At 37.6% G+C, this 22,455-nt stretch overlaps 1 protein-coding gene across 5 annotated transcripts in view; it reads left to right on the top strand.

Moving 5' to 3' along the window:
• Window positions 1-22,455, top strand: part of AUH (AU RNA binding methylglutaconyl-CoA hydratase) — a 204,339-nt gene that overhangs the window by 71,344 nt on the left and 110,540 nt on the right. For 3 of the 5 annotated variants that reach the window (XR_011484963.1, XM_070459414.1, XM_070459411.1), the window contains 2 exons: window positions 12,757-12,867; window positions 14,916-14,972. Coding sequence is in view for 4 of the 5 variants with exons in the window: in XM_070459414.1 (XP_070315515.1) it covers window positions 12,757-12,867; window positions 14,916-14,972 (168 nt within the window). In the remaining variant the exon portion in view is untranslated. The remainder of the gene's footprint in view (window positions 1-12,756; window positions 12,868-14,915; window positions 14,973-22,455) is intronic. The other 2 variants (XM_070459413.1, XM_070459412.1) reach the window with 1 other exon arrangement.

Below are 22,455 nucleotides of genomic sequence, written 5' to 3'. Positions count from 1 at the left end.
CTTCAGCAGCAGTCCTTCCAGTGAATATTCAGGGTTGATTTCCTTTGGGATTGACTGGTTTGATCTTTGCATTCCAACAGACTCTGAAGGGTCTTCTCCAACACCACTTTTCAAAAGCATCAATTCTTCTGTGCTCGGCCTTCTTTAGAGTCCAAACGATAAAAGTCAGACAAAACATATCTGTCAAAATAAGATACTGTTGAATAGGAAAAAAAAAAATGAATCTAAAAATATATTCAAGCTGTATGGAAAAATTATGAAACTTTTTGGGAAGGCATTTAAAAAATTAAATACCGACATACCATCTTCTTGAATAGGAAGATATCAGTACCTAAAAGATGATTCTCACAAACGATCTGATGTACAGATTTAACTTAAAAAGACATTAATATTATAAGGAACTTGATGAGCATAGAGAGGCCTCAAAAGAGCCAACATTTTTAAAGAAGGAGAAAATGAGGGTCCTTATGTTATTAGTACTGAAGACCTATTTTAAAGATATGAAAATTAATAATTGAGAATATAATATTATTGGCTTTGGGATAGACAATTGACCAGTGGATTGGAGTATAGGACCCACAACAGAGAGGCCATTGAGATCACTGGAAGATGGCAGACTTTACTGTATTTATGATGTAAAACAAACTTGCATGATCTTGACAGAGTTAAAAATCGCTTAAACATAGAATACAAAGCAAAGGGGAAGGTTGATAAGTCCTATGAAATTAAACTTAAGAACATCTGTTCATTAAAAGAAGCTGTAAAGAAAGTAGAAAGATAAAACACAAACTGGGAGAGAAGACTTAAAACACCGCCAAAGGATTTGTGTGTATATATATACATGCGTATGTGGGTCAATGCATGCATACATATATGCAGCTGGGAAATCAGTAAGACAGAAATGTTTCTACACAAGAGGAAAGAGAAATGGGGAGTAATCATATGGAAAGATGATCAATCTCATATGTAGTCACAGAAATGCAAATTAATACCACAGTAGCATGCTATTTTATGTTTACCAGGTTAGGCAAAATTCTTATCCTGACATTACCAAAGATAGCAGGGAATTTGATCACCACAAAGTTTTATACACTTCTATGAGAGTATAAATTGGTGTAATAGTTAGGAAAATAGTTTGTTGTTGTCTTAAGAGTAGGGCATCCGCATTTCAAAAGACTGAATAGTTCACATTTTTATGGGGTATTTACCTAGAAGGATGTCTTTAAGATTATTTTTACTAGACTTGTAGTAACAAATATATTTATAATTTGGTCCATTAAACACATAGAGGTGGATGAGTATCAAAGGTTCATGAAATAATTGCATTGCATTTGATGCTATCCTATTTCATTCTTAAGACTTCTGATTTTGGCTTTTTAAATGAATGAGTTGCTACTTGGAGTTTGAAACTACGCTTGTCTGTAGGCATTTTGCACACGTGTGTTCTGGGGAGGCTTATAAGAAAAAGACCATAGTAGCGATATTGTTCATAATAACAAGCTGGAAACAACCAAATTTCAGTAACGGGAATGAATAGATGTTTTGGTATAATTGTATGGTTGCATGTGGACAGTATTGCAAACAAATAAACTTAAATAAATAACTTAAATACAAAACAGAAACCTTTAAAGTATTGAATTAAAACAACATAATTTTTTATAAAACTAAAAGATGCAGAAGAGCATATGGTTTAGAGATATATATAAATGTAATGAAATCACATACACATATGTATACAGGGGAAAATACTAAAATGATAAACAGACTTTGGTGATTACCTTTGGGTTTGAGAAGGCAGGTGAAAGAATGGGGACAGATAGGTTATTAGTGCTGACCTGTTTCTTGATTTGGTGATTTTAAGGTAGTTTGTTATTACTATGCTTCATTATATATAGATGGTACATATATTCTTTGTATTTGCCAAATTAGATCAATGTTTTTAGTAGCTTCATAGAGCTTGAGTTCTGCAAACATTTCTTATGTGATTTCTTGAACAATTTTCTGCATTTTTGCTTATATTCCTTTTTCTTATTTTCAAGAGAAGCCAGAATTCCAGATTTTTTAGAAAGTATCTCCAATTTGAGAGCTTCCCCAGTAGCGCTAGTGGTAAAGAACCCACTTGCCAATGCAGGAGAATTCAGAGGAGCAGGTTCGATCCCTGTGTCGGAAAGATCCCCTAGAGGGAGGGCATAGCAGTCCACTCTAGTATTCCTACCTGGAGAATCTGCATGGGCAGAGGAGCCTGACAGGCTTTGGCCCATAGGGTTGCAAAGAATCGGACACAACTAAAGCAACTTATCATGCACCCACTCCAGTTTGAAGGTTTTTATTGAGAAGAAACTGGTTGGATGTCAAACAAAATTGGTTTATGGACCAGATTTGCACATAGGCCACCAGTGTTCTTCTTGGTCCTCATCCTAACGTTCTCCTCACATAATTCATTTTCTGTGGAGAAGGATTTCCTGGGGCTGTTTTTCCCATGGGAAGAAGTGGCTTGTCTGGTGGATGTTAATGGATGATGGTGGAGGAGGATTCAGCATTGTAATATCTCCCTTTTTTAAAAAAAAAATATAGTTGATTTCTAAAAATCATTTATTTCTTTGGCTGCATTGGGTCTTTGTTGTGGCATGCGGGATCTTCATTGTGTCACACGCGATCTTTGCCTGTGGCTCACTGACTCCCCAGTTGTGGCTTACAGGCTCAGTAGTTGTGGCACGCTGGCTCCAGCCCAGAGCTGACAGGCTTCTCTAGTTGTAGCACCCACGCTCTCTGGTTGTGGTACATGGGCTTTAGAGCACATAGGCTCAGTAGTTGCAGCATGTGGTATCTTAGTTCCCCAACCAGGATTTGAACTTGCATCCCCTGCATTGCAAGGTAGATTCTGAACCACTGGACCACCAGGGAAGTCCCAAGCATTGTACTCTTGGGGCTGTTTCATATGCACGTGTTCTGGCACCTGTTTATATTGTTACCCAAAATGCAAGTCCATATGCCTGATGCACAGTGAGGTCAAACAATACTAAAACATTGGAGTTTGGAACAGGGAAAGGTTTATTACAGGGCCATGCAAGGAGATGCATAGCTTATGCCCTAAGAACCCCAAAGTTACTGAAAGCTTTCTTCAAAGCCATTTTTAATAGGAAAGGTGGTGGAGGGGCATGGTTAGTTGTTGCATACTGCTACTAAGTCACTTCAGTCGTGTCCAACTCTGTGCAACCCCATAGACGGAAGCCCACCAGGCTCCCCCATCCCTGGGATTCTCCGGGCAAGAACACTAGAGTGGGTTGCCATATCCTTCTCCAATGCATGAAAGTGAAAAGTGAAAGTGAAGTCGCTCAGTCGTGTCTGACTCTTAGCGACCCCATGGACTGCAGCCTACCAGGCTCCTCCGTCCATGGGATTTTCCAGGCAAGAGTACTGGAGTGGGCTGCCATTGCCTTCTTCGTGTTGCATACTACTTGGAGTCAAAGCCTTTGTTCTTGAAGTCAGGTCATGGCCAGGTAACTGTATTCCTGTAAAATGAATGTTATTCTCTGTCCTGACAAGAAAGGGCAAGGTTCCCAACTCTGCCCAGCTGCCATCACTGAAGGAGCCAGGTATCCAACCCAACTGGCCCTCAGACTGTCCATACAAGGTGGGGGCCAGGTCCCACAGGCTGCAACCCAGACAGACTGCTACTCCTGTTAGATTACAGAGACAGGAATGGGGCAGAGGTTCACTGTTCTCTCAAGGCCTGGGCCAAGGCTATTGGGTGGTCTTGGTGAGGAATCTGATGCCCTTGCAGGACACATCCCCCAGCTTGTTCTCTGGGCCCAACAGATCACCTGCTCGCCCAAGGCCAGGTGAGCTGGAGGGCCTCTGGGAGAAGGGTGGGATCCTCTTTCTATAACAGGGCAGGATGAGCACAGGCCTTAGCAGGTAGCCATTGCTGTGCCTCATTACTCCACATCCTGTTCGTAGCTAGGCAACAGGTCTTGCTCGGCCATTGGTCGGTGCCTCAGTGGACCCTGCCCACAAGCAGCCAGCTTTCAGTGAGCGACCCTAAGGGAAGAGATTGAGCCAAGGGGTTGGTTGGTGGTGTGGTGGTCATCAGGTGGAGAGTGAGGTAAGAGGCAGATTCAGGCCTTCTCCTGGAGGCCCTCATCCATCTCTCTTTGTGTGAACCTGTAATAAACCTTTCTCTATTCCAACTCAAGCGTTTTAGTACTGATGGGCCTCACAGTGCGTCGGGCACACAGACTTGCAACATTTCCGCACTCTTTACCTAATGACTACCATGCAACCTACCCTTGGCTGAATTCCACTCACTGCCGCTCCTTAACAGTTGATTGCTTGTGGGCAGGGCCCACTGTGGTGCCAGCCAGTAGCTGAGCAGTACTAATGGTTGCTCATTGATAATTGGTTACTTGTGTGGGTCTCGCTGAAGTGCTGACCAGTGGCTGAGCAGGACCCCTTCCCTGGTAATAGGATGTGGAGTTATTATGCACATCAATGGCTAAAGGTTCCCAGTCACTGTGCTCTGTTACAGTATGGACTCAAGGATTGTTAAAGTTTCAGGAATTTTGTGAGCTGGTTGTTAACGACCATGTATATCTTGAAATTGGTCACTACAGCAGTATCAGTAATAGTATAGATTAGAATATACCCTACTTGTTTGATACTGCTTTCCCATTTTGCCCCATTATACTTTAATTTTCCACAACTAGAGTATCTTTCTCTGTGGTCTAAATGGTGACTACTGTGCGATGCTTGTTTTTAATGAAAGAGAGGCTATAAGAAACCAAAATGTACTAGATTCATTTGAAAGCTGTTCTATTAAAATAGAGATCAGAAAGAAGCTCTATATTTTGAGTCACTGAATTCCTTACTTTACTGTTCTTAGCTTCTTAGAAAGCTTCTTTTTAAAAACTCCAAAATCCTAGAACAAAATTTAGGTCTTTTTCTCTTTTCAAAGGGGGAAAAAATACAACTTTATGGCTCTCTTTGAGATGTTTTATTCTAAAGAATTTTTCAGATTTCTAGAAGGTTAGTCATTATTACAAGTCCCCACTGCTCACTTTGGGTGTGGGATATGTAGGTTGAAAGCAGTTAACTATTATTAGGCATCAGCAGGTCAGCATGGATGCACAGACATATGATGATCTCAATCTAATAACTGCTCTTATTCCTGAATTTACCACCTCTCCTGCAGTTCCGTGATGTGACTGCCTCACTATTGGGCCCTCCATTGTGCAGATTAGCCATATATCAGTAGAGTGTACAGTTCGAGAGCAGAGGCGTTTAATTAGCTACTTATGACCAGTCTTTGTCTAATTAGGTGGTACTTCATGAAGAGCCAGAAAACGTTTTTACAGTTCTCTTTGAAGTAAAAACCGAGGGTGCAGGCCCAGTTTTCTTAACGTTGAGACCTCAGGGAATTTCTGTCTAATGATAAAGAAATATTTAAAATAGGTTTTCACTAGAATTTTAAATAGTAAAATCTTGTGTGATGTGGATAATATTTTTGTAAATGCTCTTCTAGACTAATACTTTAAAATGCTAGGCATTTCTAGTTTCCTTTGCCTTTTTTTTTTTCCCTAATGAAGTAAAATTGCAAAAGCTTTAATTTAGCTTTGTAAATACAGGGCTGAATTTGCATTGAAATACAGGTAATTATGTTAAAAGGATAGATCACAAAATTCATCTCTTTAACAAACATCTTTTTTTTCTTAAAATTTTTTAAGGAAATAATTTAATTTTGAAAGTTTTCAAATTCTGATTAGCATTTCTTCATGCGATTGAAAAATCTCCTGTTCTTATACATTTTTCTGTTAGAAGAAACCTGTCTCTGGGTCAAATATTTATCTCTCTTCTCCTTGAATGATTTCAATAAAGTCAGACTTCTGGTATTATCATATGGGCATTTTTTTTGGAAATAGTTAATTTTCTATGAGAACACTGTTCTTCAAGCAAAACCAAATTTAAGATTCATAACTTACATTAGCATATTCCCTTAATAATCACATTATTTTTTTTTTAAGAAACATCTGAAAACCTACGTTATGTATTACATTTATCTCAGAGCTGAAAGGAGACCCTCACTTGCCTTTCCCCTACATTCATGGCCTCTGATTCTAGTTATACTCACAGAAGGTGTCCTGTAGACTCAAATAGACAGGGCCTCCTCTTGCAGCTCATTTATTTTCTCTTAAAATAGCAAAACTCTGATCGTTTGCTTTAATTATATTTTTAGGAACATTCAAACGATTATTATCTTCTTTGTCATACCTGGCTCATTTCCTGGTACTAAACTCAAAATAGAATCTGATCCTGTTGGTTGCATAACACATTGAGTCATCATTTCTTCCTATTGCTATTGGGAATAGACACTGCTCATGGCAGTTCCCTTTTCATTCAGTCACACTCTGCAACTGCCAATCTGATATTTCTCAGTTCTTTAAGACTGATAATCTGCTTTTCAGATGTGTGTTTTATTGAGTTTTCTCTTAAGATTATTAAGTGCTCCCAAATAGAAGAAATACTGTGTGTAAAAACAAGCATATTAGGTAACTATGAAACTAGCATGTACTTTGCGATGACTCATGTTTTCCTGAAAAAAGTTTACAAGAAAAACATCTTTCAGGGAAAATTTAGGGTCATGTAAAACTTCAGGACTATAAGATGATTGAAATTTAATTAGTCATTGAATACTAATTAAGTTCTGCTTAATTCTTTAGTAGGAAAATTTTTATAGTCAGCTTTATAGAATGCTAATTTTTAAAAAAATATTTATTTATTTTTGGCTATGTTGGGTCTTAGTTGTGGCCCATGGCATCTTCATTGTGGCATCTTTTGTTGTGGTGGGCATGTTTCATTGCTCCACAGCAGCTGGGTAATCTAGTTCCCCAACCAAGGCTCGAACCTGTGTCCCTACATTGGAAGGTGGATTCTTAACCACTGGGCTGCCAGGGAAGTCTGTACAGAATGCTAATTTATATTAATATTCAAAAGTACCAAGTAGTTTGCCTATTTAATGATGTGAGGGTATTAATACTCTTTGTTTTCTGTGTTCTTTTTTATGTTAAGGACTCCACATTTCTTTTCATTTTTTTATTTTATATTTTTATAGAAGTTGTAATGTTAAGCAAGTAGTGTTTAAAACTTTTATCTGAGTAAATATCTTAAAATCTTAACTTCTCACATTTAAAAATAATTTTCATTACTTCTAAAAAGTTAAAGTGTATAACAGAAAAGTGTTATATTCTCTAATTTCAGAATTAAGAAAACCTTTAGCATGAGCTGATTCATTTTAAACCCTTCCTACCAGTGAGTGCCCTCATCTCTCAGGTCAGCAAGTTTCCATTTGTTAATTTCTTTCTCTTTTCCTGCCACTGCATTGTATAAACCACACCCTCATACTTCACCTCCTGTGAAACTTGAAACCTGTCTGTTGAACATAACCATTCCCCCATCATTTTATTTTAACAAAGTAGTATTTATCAGTTTTCATTCCAGTGCCTAAAAAGGGCAATCCCAATGAATGTTCAAACTACCTTACAACTGTGCTCATTTTACATGCTAGTGAGGTTATGCTCAAAATCCTTCAAGCTAGGCTTCAGCAGTTTGGGAACCAAGAACTTCCAGATGTACAAGCTGGGTTTTGAAGAGACAGAGAACAAGAGGTCAGATTGCCAACACTCACTGAATCATGGAGAAAGCAAGGGAGTTTCAGAAACATACCTACTTCTGCTTCATGGACTAAACGAAAATCTTTGACTGAATGGATCACAACAAACTGTGGGAAACTCTTATTAAAGAGATGGGAATACCAGACCACCTTACCTGTCTCCTGGGAAACCTATATGTGGGTCAAGAAGCAACAGTTAGAATCTTACATGGAACAATGGACTGGTTCAAAATTGTGAAAGGAGTGCAAGAAGACTGTATATTGTTACCCTGCTTATCTGATTTCTATGCAGAATAAATCATGCAAAATGCAGGGCTGGATGAATCATAAGCTGGAATCAAGATTGCTGGGACAAATATCAACAACTTCACATAGGCAGAAGATACTACTCTCATGACATAGTGAAGAGGAACTAGAGAGTCTCCTGATAAAGGTGGAAGAGGAGGTTAAAAAAGCTGACTTAAAATGCAACATTCAAGAAAGTGCAAAGAGATCAAACCAGTCAATCCTAAAGGAAATCAACCCTGAAAATTCATTGAAAAGACTCATGCCAAAGCTAAAGCTCCAATACTTTGGCCATCTGATGCAAAGAGCAGGTTCATTAGAAAGAATGCTGATGCTGGGAAAGATTGAAGGCAAAAGGAAAAGGGTGGCAAAGGATGAGTTTGTTAGATAGCATCATCGACTCAGTGGACATGAATTTGAGCAAACTCTGGCAGAGAGTGAAAGACAGAGGAGCCTGGTGTGCTGCAGTTAGTTCATGGGGTTGCAAAGTCAGACCAGACTTAGCAATTGAACAACAGCAGCAAGCTATTTGTCTATAGACTTCTCACAGTGAAGGGAAAGGGCATATTCATTAATTGCATTTTCATTTTTGTTTTTCTTCTTTTAATGACATTTTATACTTACCAAAAAAATGATGCTTTTTAACTTTCTTTTAGCTAAGTGTGATTTTTAAGTGTAATATTTGTTTGAGAATATTAACTAATAAAAATGTAGAGCAAAGTTATGTCAGTTCTTTTTGAGACAATCATTGCCTTTGTGTTTCAGTGTTAAGAGCATTAGAGATGACCAAGAATTGTCCTTTTCTGGTATTCTCTCCATTATGCTTTAGGTATTATGAGGTTATCAAATATTTCTTTTGTAATTTGCAGTCAATTTATTCCTTTTACACTTCTATTTAGTCTACATTTTCAATGCCCAGTTTCATGTGAAGAGAAATTCCTCTTTCCATATACATCACATCAGTTTGTTCTTATTTAAAAAAAACCTAAGGAACTTGAAATAATCTCTATTTACCATGAGTTGAAATTTTCAGAAACTGGAACTTGGGAGTACATATATTTCAAGCCTGGGTTTGATTTTGTATGTTTGTGTGTGTTTTAGTCTCTTAGGTCCTATCCGACTCCTTGCAACCCAATGGATGTAACCCACCAGGCCCCTCTCTCCATAGGATTTCCCAGGCAAGAATACTGGAGTGGGTTGCCATTTCTTTCTCCAAGGGATTGTCCCACCCAGGGATTGAACCCGCATCTTCAGCATTGGCGGGCAGATTCTTTACCACTAAGTCACAGGGGAAGCCAGGTTTGATTTTTTTGAAAGCCCTTTAAACTCACTTCTGTTAATTCATTTTCTGATGTGTCAGCTTCCAGCAAATTTAGTGAGTCCTGAAGGCAGTTACTGTTGACCAGTGTTTTCCATAGTGAGGAGATACTCCCCCTGTTCCTATTGCTCTCTCCAGCTTAGGAACTCTGCAGTTTTTCTTTTCTGTAGCTCTGCAGGGCTGCATATATTCATATTGTTCCATTTAATTATAAAATGAAAGAAGTTAATAAGAAAAGTAGAGACAATATAGGACAATAGAGAAAAATAGAGACAACATCAGGATTAATGGAGATAGAAGAGGCAATGAAAAATCTTGAGGTTTGTTGCAGAGTGGCAAGAAGGATATTATTGACCAGCTTTATGTGATGTGAATCTTTGTTTCTGAATGGGCAATAAGGTGGTGTGAATGCTGTGTTGGAAAAACATGTATAAAGTGCCAAGGAAGCATAAAAATAATTACCTCTAAAGATAATTAGGGGCTAGCTAGGCATTCTAGGCAATGGGCAGCTTGTACACAGCTTTGGTTGTAAATGATTTCTGAAGGTGCCTTAAGTATGGAGTATGTATGTGAGTTTGGAGAAGAGGTTGGGTAGGTGGGCAGCCGTTTCCTGTGCCATGCTGAATTTTTCACTGTTTTTATCTTGAATGTGGAATAAATCATTGTACTGTTTTAAACAGAGGAGTATCATGAATGTGTTTGCATTTTAGAAAATTATCCTGCAAGAGATATAGAAGGTATAATGGTAGGGAAACATTGAGGATCGTTGTTCAGTTGCTCAATCATGTCTGACTCTGCGACCCCGTGGACTGCAGTGCGCTAGGCCTCCCTGTCATTCACCGTCTCCTGGAGTTTGCTTAGACTCATGTCTGTTGAGTCAATGATGCCATCCAACCATCTCCTCCTCTGTTGTCCCCTTCTCTTCCTGCCCTCAATCTTTCCCAGCATCAGGTCTTTTCCAGTGAGTTGGCTCTTTGCGTTAGGTGGCCAAAGTATTGGAGCTTCAGCTTCAACATCAGTCCTTCCAGTGAATATTCAGGGTTGATTTTCTTTAAGATTGACTGGTTCTATCCTTCACTGTGCAGGTAAAGGAAGTCAGTTAGAGGTCTCCTGCTTGTGAGAAATGAGGGGGCCCATAACTCTGACTGTAGCAGAGGGAGGGGGATTTGCCAATTTGTGAGCTGTTAGACAGGACTTAGAAAACAATTAGATGTAAGACCCCTGGAAAAGAGCGCATTTGAGATGACTTCTGGGTGTCTGTTTTGAGTAACTTGGTGAATGGAGATGCTAACCAAATGTGAAATAGAATCTTGAAGGATTGACAGAAAGTTGATTTGAACATGATAAAGTATTTAAGTAGAGGTGTTCAACAGGCAGGTAACTATAGAGATACAGTTTAGAGAGAAGCTTGGATTTCAGGTGGTGATTTGGATATCATTGGTATTATAGATGGTGAAAGCAAAGAGACCTCCTGGGAAGAACTTATCTTGATAGGGGAAGAAGACTGAGTTATGTAACCAGAGGCGGGAAGAAAGGCAGGAAAAATGAGGGCAGGGACCCAGCAGGCAAAGGAAGAGAGGAATTCAAAGAGGACGAGTGTCCAGGATTAAAGTTTCTGATCTTCAGAGGCAAGAAGTTTAATAGGGACTGGATAGTGCCCATTGGCTATGGGACAGTATCACAGTGTCACTGGGAAGTGAAGCAAAAACAGTCTCTGTGAGACGAGTGGGACTAGCACTGTGAGGTGGAGGTGAGGGGAAGTGTTTATTCTTTTCCCTCCAGAAGCTTGGAAGGTGAGCCAAGGCCATAGTGAGGCCTACATAGTGAGAGAGACTTGAGATTGGGGAGGTAGCAGATTGAAGGAGTCTAGAAATAGGATTATTTCTATAACTAGCTTTGTAGAAAGGAAAGGGGTTTGGGACCTGTGTAACACTAATTCCATTTTACTTGTAGTGGCTTGAGGTGATTGTGGGAGCCACTCAGATTAATTTGCCATTATATTACATCATCAATTTTACTTTTTTGTCAGATAAAATTTTATTTTTTCATTACTCTCATTTTCTGATTGTAAACACTGACATCGCTGTCTGTTCATTTTTTCATCAGGTGGCACATTGTGTGGAGCACCTTTGAATTTGCCCCGTGTTTTCAAGCTCCCACCTCCCCCCAAAACTCTCAGACAGGTACAAATAGTGAAATATGCCCTGTTGCAAAGACTCATTCATTCCTGCTCAACCAATAGTGCTTTTGCTCAGATGGCAGCATCTATATGTGCTCTATCCCAGCCTTTTCAGACTTTTTCTCTTAGAATAAATTTGATAAATTTCTTCATGTATGAATAAAACTCAGTGCACTTCAACACATTTGAATAAACATCTCTGTCTGAGGAATTTCACATATCAGAATACCTATGGAAGATAGGCTTCTAGTGATGGTATCTTTTAATATTTTATTTTTATTCATTTTTATTTTATTTACTTTAAATTAATACATAATTGACATGTAACTTGTGTAAGTTTAAGGTGAATGTGTTGATTTGATATATTTATATATTGTCATATGTTTACCACTGTAGCATTAGCTAACACCTCCATCATGTCACACAATATTATTTCTTTTTGTGGTGAGAACACATTAAGAGATGGTACCTTTTTAATATCCCCATTCTATTCATATGTTAAGGTTGTTCAGCCTAAACTTTGCATTCACATAGTCAAAAATAGAATTAATAGAAAGGATTCTGCTTTACATAATAATTAACCACTCAGTTTTTGAACCAGTTATAAAAAATGTATATATTATGATTTATAAAAGTTTCAGTAAAATAGTAAACTGTTTCTGGACTAAAGAAAGTCTGATTTTGAGTTTGTGATTGGTTAATCCCTTCCCAGTCATACTTACAGGCAGATTCAAGTGTCTCTTCCCTCTGAAGTGTCTGGTATTTTCTAGGAATTATTCATCGTGTGTGTGTGTGTGTGTGTGTGTGCGCGCGCTCATTGTATTCTTACCAAATGGTAGAACTATTGGGTTGATGCCTTGGCAACCACTGAGACTGTTTCTGTCTTGTTTGAGTAAATATATTACTTCTCTGAATGAGGTTCTATCATTCTAAGAAACAAGATAACCTGTAAAGGGGTCATGAGTTATCCATTATACCTAAGTCATTCCAACTTGAAATTTATATGAACCAAACATCTCATAAAAGACTTTAGGTTCAAAGATTACAAAGAACTGTGATCCTGTTAATGCAACAGAAAGTATTTATGAAAGTATTTCAATAGTACGGTAAGATTTAAAGATGTTACTGCGTATTTTAAGTGGTAGAACACTATATGATCATTACATTTTCTAGAATCATGATAAATGATTGTTTAGTTAATAGTGAAAAGGAATACAAAATTCTATAGATAATATTCCATTTAAATTATATTTACATTAAAAAATATGAAATAATTGCATAGAACAGCCTTACTGAAGAAGCATGAAGTCTTTCTTTCTGTTTCAGCTAATCTTCCAGTGCCAACCATTGCAGCAATTGATGGACTTGCTTTAGGTGGTGGACTTGAACTGGCTTTAGCATGTGATATAAGAGTAGCAGGTGAGAATTAGTCCTATTAAAACATAACTTTTTTCCTGTTAATTTTTGAGAATTTGGTATTGAAACCCCAACTAAAAATCTTAATTTATCTACTTAAAATAATTGTCATATATAGTGGAACTATATGTAACTTTGTTCCGTATTTTCCAAGTCTCCTGTAGATGTTTTTATACTTTCATAATTTAAAAAATAAAAAAGAAAGAAACATAACTTTTAAAAAATGAGATTTGTATTTCCTGTGTGTGCTCAGTTGTGTCCAACTCTTTGTGACCCGCTAGACTGTGGCCTGCCAAGCTCCTCTGTCCGTGGGATTTTCCATGTAGGAATACTGGAGTGGGTTGCCATTTCCCCTTCCAAGATCCCTTGGATCTATCCCTTAATCAGAAATAGAACCTGTGTCTCCTGCATATCCTGCATTGGCAGGTGGATTCTTTACCTTCAGATAACTCCAAATATTTTTTTCTCCCTTATTGTTAAATAAAATATATTTAAAAAAATCACCTGTTGAGCTTAATGAAGTATTTAAAATTCCCAGTTAAGAAAACAGTCTTTTATAGTATCTTTTTCAGTCTTAACAGGAATAAAGGAGAACAGGAATTGGGTCAGATGGAACTGAATTTGGATCTTAGGTCCTGTCATTTTTAGATCAGTTTCCTCCTGTACAGTGGGGGAAATGAAGGTTTCTATTGTGAAGATTAAATGAATTCATCTCCGGCATGTGCCTAGTCTAAGCATGTAATTATTATTAGGGCTATGGTAATAATGACTTAATGTCTTTGAGGTTCACTTTGTTCCTGCAAGGTTTTCTGAGTATTGGATGAGGTGATTATGAAAATAGTAAAGGAAACAATTAGTGCTAACCATGTGCTGAGTATTGACTTGGTGCTTACCTAATACTTGACATATACTTAGGCTCACTTAATCTGCATAATAGCCCTGTGAGATAGATACACTTTTGCTCGAGGAAGCTAGGGCTGAGACAGGTGAAGAAACAAACCACAAATCAGTGACCAAGCTGGGATTTGAACCCAGGCAGTCTCATGTGACAGCGCTCACTTCTGTTATCCTTTCAGAGTACTGCATGCTGCCCCTGCTGTTCTCGACACTATCTTCTGTATGATCACAGCGCTGTCTGTATCGTTGTCCCTCATCAGGGCGACAAAGAGGGGCTCTCGGACCAAGGACTGAGTGCCACAGGCAGCACATATTTGTCACTGTTCTTTCCCTGGTTCCCATTGTCTCTTCTGATGGAGCTGCCTGTTAAATGTAGAATCATTATAATTATGTTTTTAATAATTTTACGGGAACTGGCTCTTGGAATTTGCAGTTACTAATTTATGTGTACTTTCCCTTTTCAGTTTGTTTTAGATTTCTGTTTTCTTGACAGCTTTTTGGGTTTTAAACTGAAAAGTCAAGTTACATGCAATCCATCTCTGAAAGAATGCAAGTTCTGGGAATTAGGAGATAGGAAGTAGTCCAAGCACATTTGGATATGCAAATAAAGAAATAATTAAGATATTTTAAAGTAGCTGTGAAAACAAACATGGAAAGAGGAACCCTATCCAGCTGTCAGAACAGTAAAACCATTTGTCAAAAGTAACTAGAGATTTGGTCCTGAGGAGTTGCCATATCTGATATGATATATTAAGCTATTTGATCTGGAGGACTGTTGGGGCAACTAAAGAATTCTTACTTGTTAGACACAGTCAACCTCCTGATCCTGAATAATGAATGAGATCTATGCCTTCAAACATGATTTGGCAGTATCAGGTCAAATTATGTAGTTAACACCCCTGGTCTTTCTGCATCAAAACTTAATTTGCTGCCAAGCAATTTTTAACAGAAAATGTTGTGTGAATCTCTTAATATATGTCATTTAGAATGTTTACTTATTTACATAACTGAATGCCTTCTGGAGTGATTTTTAAGAAGATTTATGACACAAATTTAATTAGTAAACAATATTTCTAGCTTATATTACTATTTCAAGTCATCGTATTTGAATTTGATGATTTGGATGTTATTTAATTTTCTTCTTTCCTTTTTAGCTTCCTCTGCAAAAATGGGCCTGGTTGAAACAAAGTTGGCAATTATTCCTGGTGGAGGTATGAATTGTTCATGCCCTTCTTGATCTGTCCCTGGAAACAGAGCATAAGGCAAAAAGGTGTTAATTGAAAAGGCAACAAACAGTTTGGGTAAAGAGACTAATGCTGTGTTGTTTGCTTATAACAGAGTCCTCATTCAAAAGGTATTTTTTGGTTTCTGTAGGTGTGGAGATTGCAGACGCGTTGCCTGTTGCTCTCTTGCTCTCTTTTTGTGCTTGCCCTGTGCTTTTCTGTATGATTTCTTAACTTTAAAATTATTACACTCATCACATGATTCTTGAAGGATTGCACTTGTATTTTGAAACTTTAATGTGAGTATGTAAATGTGTGTGCCCTCAGACCCCAGTGCAGGAGGGGGCAGAGGTTCCCAGGCTTCTTGCCAGCTTGCTTGTGTTTCTGTGCAGCTGGACAAAGCTTGGGGTTGTTTGGTAGGCTGAATTTGGATCTGAAGAGGTGTTATTTCTTCTCTGTTAACCATAAAAAAGATAGTTGAGCTGCTGCATTTGGAAGATTAATAAAGCACTTTTCCAGCATTGATAATGAAATCTTTCACCACAAGGTAAATCTGAAAATTTTGTTCTTTTGTCTGCTCAGAGAATTTGGAGCCATTGCCATTCTGTTGAAGTCTTTCTTTCAAAAAGTAGGCTTCATCCGAGGCTGTACTCTTTGATAACATACTAGTTTATGAATGAAATAATAATAATTAAAAATTTAGAGCAGTGTTTGAACACTTCTTTTGTACCTGAGTTAAAATGATCTGTTTAGCCTTATTATAAGAATATTTATCTTGATTAGGGTGTGTAGGTAGAAATTAAAACATAATTCAGTGAAATTAAAGACTACCCAGATCAATGTGTATGATTCACTAAGTTTTCTACTTTGGTAATGTGCAAAAAGTAATTCTTGTAAGTAAAAGCATTCACTGTCTACCTGTTTTACCATGCTAGTCTTTTTTACTGTGACTCATGAAAAAGACGAAAGAATTTATAAAGCTTTAGTTTCTTCTGTCTTCTGTTGGGAGCTGCTTGTGTCATATTAGGTCCAGAAACTAGTCTTTTCTTTCCAATGTGCTTCAGTTTTTGGGGTCTTCTGCAATAGTGGATCCATTAATCAGAACCTATGTTTTGTATATATGATTGAGTTTGGATTCTCATAAATACTATTATTTAGAAAATTTTTATTGAATTTGTTATAAAATTTGTAATGCTTTAACATTTTCCATATATTTATAAAGGATAGTTTTCTGTCTTTTTTTCTTTCCTTTATTTCTAAGTGAATCTGAAGTAATATATGTCAGTTGTTCCTTTAATATAATAAAGCTTTCAAGTCCATAGTGCATGTAATTTGTAATATTGAACTTATTGAAAATTAATCTTATTTTATATAAAGCCACATATTCACCTTTAGATGATAAGAGGTACATGTAGAAGTTTTTTCTTCACTCTTGTATTAGTATTATGGTTATTAAAGTATCCCAAAGTAAAGTCTGTTTTTCTTTTTTGTTTGTTTGTTTTAATAGCAGCAGAATAACTTAAGTAAGCATTTTTTTTAAGTATAGCTAAAGAAGTTATTTCTGAAAATTTTATGGAGAAAATCCTCTTCTGTCTTATGCATATAAAATTTTTTTAATCCACAAATATTTTCTCTATTTTCATTTTTCTCCTTCCCTTTCTCTTAGATGAACCTCCTATGAAAATACTGCTTATATTTTCTTCTGTTTTTAAAGTTTTTTTTTTTAATGTGGGCCATTTTTTAAAAAAAGTCTTTGCTGAATTTGTTACAGTGTTGCTTCTGTTTTATGTTTTGGTTTTTTGGCGGCAGGTCACCTGGGATCTTAGCTCCATGACCAGGGATTGAACCTGCACCCCCTGCATTGGAGGGAAGTCCCCTGTGTTATTTTTTGCTTAAAACTGTTTTTAAATTGGTGGATTTTCTATGCCTAAAATGATCTCTGGGATGTTCCCCTTGCTTTTTTTTTGGACTATGAACATTGCTGCTGTTATGAAGAGCTTATTACCATAATAGACGTAGCAGACTACACTGAATTTTTTTCTCCCTTCCTCGTGGTACCAAATTTGCTTCATGTTGTAGATGCTCATTGAGCAGCCAGTGCTCCTGACCCTTATCACTGAGCCTGTCTTCAGCGTCAGTGGTTCCAGCCTTCCATCTTTCAGACAATGGTGGCTGTGGATAGAAGATGGATAGAAGATAACTAGGAAGAATTCAAATACAGCAAGAGTATTGTGGGGAAAAAAAATAAGACTTTCCTTTTCTTTTTAATACTATGGATGGAATAAATATTTTTGGGTAAAATGTATGAATTCCATTCAGTCTAGAAGATACATGTCTGTAAGTCTGAGAAATAATGCTCTTATGAGTTGTTACAAGTTCATGGTTTCATACTGGCCAGCATTTGAAAGTTAATCAAATTGGAACTGTACCTGTCCATTTGTATTTACTGTATGTTTGATCAGCTGCAAGAGTTAACCTGATGCTCTTAGTTTGCATATTATTATCACTTCTAATCTTTTATGATAACAGTTTACTGAGAAACAATCAAAACCTGACATTTACTTTTGGGTTTTTGTTTCTACTTGAACTCGAGTCTGAATAACAACATGTTATACGTAACATGTATAACAATATAACAATATAACAACATAACAATAATAACAAATTTTTATGGTATATTTTGTAATTCTTCTTATAATGCAACAAGTTAAATTATAAAATGATTGTTTTAAAGTGATAGTACTATTTCTAATGAATGTATTAATGGACCATTACTGTAAGTTTTAGGTTTAATATTCTAAATTTCAGTTTTTACTTGACTATTAAAATTACATAGTTAAAAAAAAAAGTAAGATGTAAAGAAAGGTAGAAACATACTAAAGCCAAATTGAACTTCTTTAAGTTGTATTTTGTCAGATACAATTAAAAATGGAGTGTAAGTGACTGTCCTATGCTTAAACCAGCACCTTTATTTGTTTTATATATATTTATATAGACAAATATTATAAAATATAAAAATACAAAATAAAATTTAATGATGTAAAGTTTAAAAATCATTAATATTGTTACTCTAGGATCTTCCTATGATATTTTAAATTATATTTGGGATTTTTATATACTAAATAGCCCTATCTGTCCTCCACTATTTTCACCTTTAAGAGAGCAGCTAAATTTCCTGTCTTCTTCCTAACTGGGAGAATGCTCCAGTATTATAAAATAAAATTCTCTTTTGGGACTAGCTCCCCAAACAATACTGCCCTTAAACATGTTTATAAGACCGCAATAAAACAAGCTCGGGGGCTTAGGGTTCTGTTATTTGACAGTTTAGAAAATTTCTGCTAAATGTGCACAGAAAATGGTGGCTTCTGCCTCTGTTTAACCATTGCTACATCTCTACAGTTGCCTCTGTTGAACCATCTCTACAGCTTCTGCTGGTGGATTTGGGGTATATGTCAGGAAACTTCATTATAACTAAGAAAAGTGTTCTTTGCTTTTTGCTTGGATGTATACCCCTGTGGACAAGATGTCTAGTATTTCCATTGCTCTGTGGCTGTCTTTCATTCTCTCTAGCCTTTTTTTTTTTTTTTTTAATATTCAAACTTTAGGAACTATGAAAGGCAGTGAATGAACCTCTTTGTACCTTTCACCAAGTCTCTCCTCATGCCCCTTCTCCTTCCACTCTTTGTCTTTCTCTCATATACTTATTCCTTTTTTTTTTTTTTTGCTGAACCATTTCAAAATAACAAGGTGAACCTTTAAATATTTCAATGTGCTTATCATAAGAATAAGAAAGGAGTCTTTAACCACAACCCTGTTATAACACCTAACAGTATTAAAATTAGTATTATTAATATTCAGATTATCCCAGGTTCAAAATGTTATTTGTAGTGTTTTTTTGTTTTGCTTTTCTAATTCAGGATTTATTTAAATGTCACACATTACATTTTTGTTTGTTTTTTAAAAGTTTTGTTTTTTAAAAGTTTTCCATCTCTTATTGTTTCTTAGAACAATAATCTTTTTTAAAAAAGTCAGACAAATTATCTTCTTGGAAGTTTGCACATTCTGGATTTGACTGAGTTATTTCCTCATATTTAGGTTTATGATAAAAAATGTTTTCAGAGAATAGTAAGTGGGCCATGTTCTTTATTTCCTTTTCTTTTAATTTGTTGGCACTTAAGAGTTAGATTGTCCCACTTTGGGTGACAATAACTTTGATCACTTGGTTAAGGTGGTGACTTAACTGTGCGTACACTTTCAGTATACTCCTCTTGGAAGGTTTACAGGGAAAGAATCTTTAACTATTATTGGTATTAACTGCTTCCCAAATTAAAAAAAGAAAGGAAGAAAGAAAAATGAGTTTTTATTTTATTTTCCATTAAAAAACCAAAAAGAAGGAAGGAAATGAGAGCATTCAGATTTCACAGGACCAGAGCAAGAGGCCCCAGTTTTGTCTCTTTCTCCTCCCCAGGATGAGGGGTTTGGGACATTACTGCCTGTCCCGCTGTATGCTGTGTTTAGCAATAAGGCGTCTCTTGGCATAGTGTCCAGGAACTCTATTTTAAGGTGTGTCTATGAAGTAATGACAGATTTTTAAATCCAGTGTGTGTGTTGTTCTGAACACAGTAGTCATTTTGGAAAGTTTTGTTTATAACCTTTGTTGAAATCTTCTTAGAATTTACATCAGTATCTGACCTTATTCTTTTGAATATCTTCAACAGTGACTCATCTTGATCCTGTGAGGGTGAATTTGATTTTCAAAAATAGCATAGGACCTTTCTGTGCCAAATCTGATTAATAAGGTCATACTATTTCAGGAAGAAGAAAAGTATAACAACAAAAGTAAGACCGCTTTTCTTAAGAGGCTTATAGATATCAAGCATTTACCAGTGTTACGGGCAGTGGACAGCGCTGCTGGATTTAGTGGACTGATTGCTAGTGACCTCTAAAGGCCAGTGCCTGTTCTGCTCTCTGAAGTCTAGTGCATTCATGAACACACTTCATACACTGTGCAAGCTCATTTCTTTGTATTTTAAAATCTGTTCACTGACCACTTTACTCTTTTCTGTCTATTTATGGTGTTTTAGAAGCTATTGGTTGGTAAGTCATGTGGTTAGTTGTTGTAGAGGAAACAGACAGACAGAGATACAGATTCAGGTATAAACATAGATGACTCAGCAGTGTTGCCTTGAAGTGCCCATCTGAAATCTAGTAGGAGAGATTAAACGTGTAGAAGCATCATAACTGCTCTATTACAAAGTTGTTGGACTCAAACAGGAATAAGGCAGTTGAAACTTGGAATTGTGAGTTTTAGAAAACGGTGTGGCTTCTGCCAGCCATAAACCTCAGTTTATAAGACCCGCATCGTGGGTCCCCAGCACTTCTCTAAACCTTCTCTCCTCCTGCTGCTCCCTTTGCTAACACACCAGGTATATTTATTCACTCAACTTGCAAATATTTGTTGAGCCATCTGGTGTAGACACTGGGTATATAGCCGTGAACAAACGTGGAAAGATCACTGGTGCTTTGCAGCTGACATTCCAGGACACAGGCGGTAGACATGGCAAATAGTAAGTTGTGAATTATGGCAAAAGTGTAAAATGTTATAGAAAAAGAAATAGGGGAAGGGATCTGAGAAGGGAGGAGAGCTTGCCCTTTAAAGTAGGATTCAGAGGAAGCCTCATTGAGAAGGTTAACATTGGGGTTAAGACTGATGGGAATTGAGGAAATTGTCGTACAGATAGGAAAAAAGAGCATTTAAGACAGAGAGACATATAGGATGTAGGGCTAAGATGGGAGCACACCTGGAACATTCACCCCACCACTGCAAGCACAACAGATGGGAGGAGGAGAGTGGTAGGAGGTGCTGTCAGAGAAGTGACAGAGAAGTCAGAGCATAGAGGTATTACAGCTGTTACCCTGAGTGAGATAGACCCCGACAGGTTATTAGCAGAGGTACAGTGTGATCTTAGGGTTTCGCAGGTGGCTCAATGGTCAAGAGTCTGCCTGCCAAAGCAGGAAACACAGGTTCAGTCCCTGGGTTGGGAAGATTCCCTGGAGAAAGAAATGTCAACCCTCTCCTGTGTTCTTGCCTGGAGAATCCCATGGGCAGAGGAGCCTGGTGGGCTACAGTTGATGGGGTCACAAAGAGTGAGACACAACTGAGTGACTAAGCACGCAGCACATAATGTGATCTTAGGCCTTTAAAGATTAGCCTGGTTGCTGTGCCAAGGATAGAAATTAATAGGGCCATGTTAGAGGTAGAAGCCCATTCCTACTCGGAGCCTGTTGCTGTAGTTCAAGTGTTCTGGCTGGAGGATCAAAAGAGCGGAGCCCTCTAGGACCCAGAAAGTATCAGGGAAATAGTAAAGAGTGAGGAACTCAGGGAGGGGACCCCACTGATGTGTTAATGGACTCCTGGACTCATTCCTCAGCTGTGTATGTGTCTCTTATGCTAAGCAGTAAACTAGACACTTGGTTCAAATTCTTAATTTGAACCAAGTGATGAACCACTGCCCAGATCTGAGACTGGCCAAGAGCCTTGAAAACATAACTAACACTGAAGCCACAATTCACAGAAGGCTGGCTGGAATGTGCAGCCTGAGCACAGCCAAGTTGATTGAATGCTGAAACAAAAATGTCCAGGCCAAAATTACTCAGCATGTGAAGAACACCTGAATGTCTCAGTTTACCCGAGCAATGATCAAACAGATGTCATCCAGAATGACAGGTGTTGGAATTATCTAAGATTTAAAAGCAGTTTCTGCTTTAAGAAGTAAGGGTGAACTGTTTCAGTTGCCTCCTATTCACCTTGTTGGTGAGGCAGGGATTCCTTTCCTAGGTTTCTGGAGATGGCCAAACACACTCGACGGGTGTGATAGCAGTTTCTTAGCTGGATGTACTCACAGCCCAAGGGGAGCCACCGCATGTCACACAGGATCATATGGAGGCTGTGCTTGGGAACATTGGAAAAAACAGTGTGGGAGGCAGGCTTTGTAGTGATGAGAAGGTGGTGTGCCCCCTGGTACCTTAGGGAGGAGTCTCACAATCTGGCAGGAACCTTGAACCCTCTCTCCAGGGATAAGTAGGAATGCTGCCTAGTCTTCATGATGAGGAGGGTTGTTTGTCTAGGGGACTTAATAATCCTTTGGAACAGAATTGGTAAGAGACCGTGTGGTCAGGTCATTTGTGGTTCACTTGGTTTCCCTAAGGTGTTAGGCAGGACATGCTATTGGGTGTTAGTTTTGGACTTTACCTTCATGAACAAATGGAAATATAGAATGTTTCAAAATAGAGATGACAGAAGAAAGTGAGTGAACTTCATGATTAATCAGTGGGAGTTACTCAGCATCAGAGAAAAAAAACAAAAAACCTGAATAAATTAACTGGACCTCAGGGACCTAGAGGATGGTACTGAAATGTTTAACATTTGTGTCACAGAAGTCTTAGAAGGAAAGGAGAAAGAAATGTGGTC

The sequence above is a fragment of the Odocoileus virginianus genome, chromosome 31 (genome assembly GCF_023699985.2).
Source record: "Odocoileus virginianus isolate 20LAN1187 ecotype Illinois chromosome 31, Ovbor_1.2, whole genome shotgun sequence".
NCBI lineage: Eukaryota > Metazoa > Chordata > Mammalia > Artiodactyla > Cervidae > Odocoileus > Odocoileus virginianus.
This window is presented reverse-complemented; position numbering and strand designations above follow the sequence as displayed.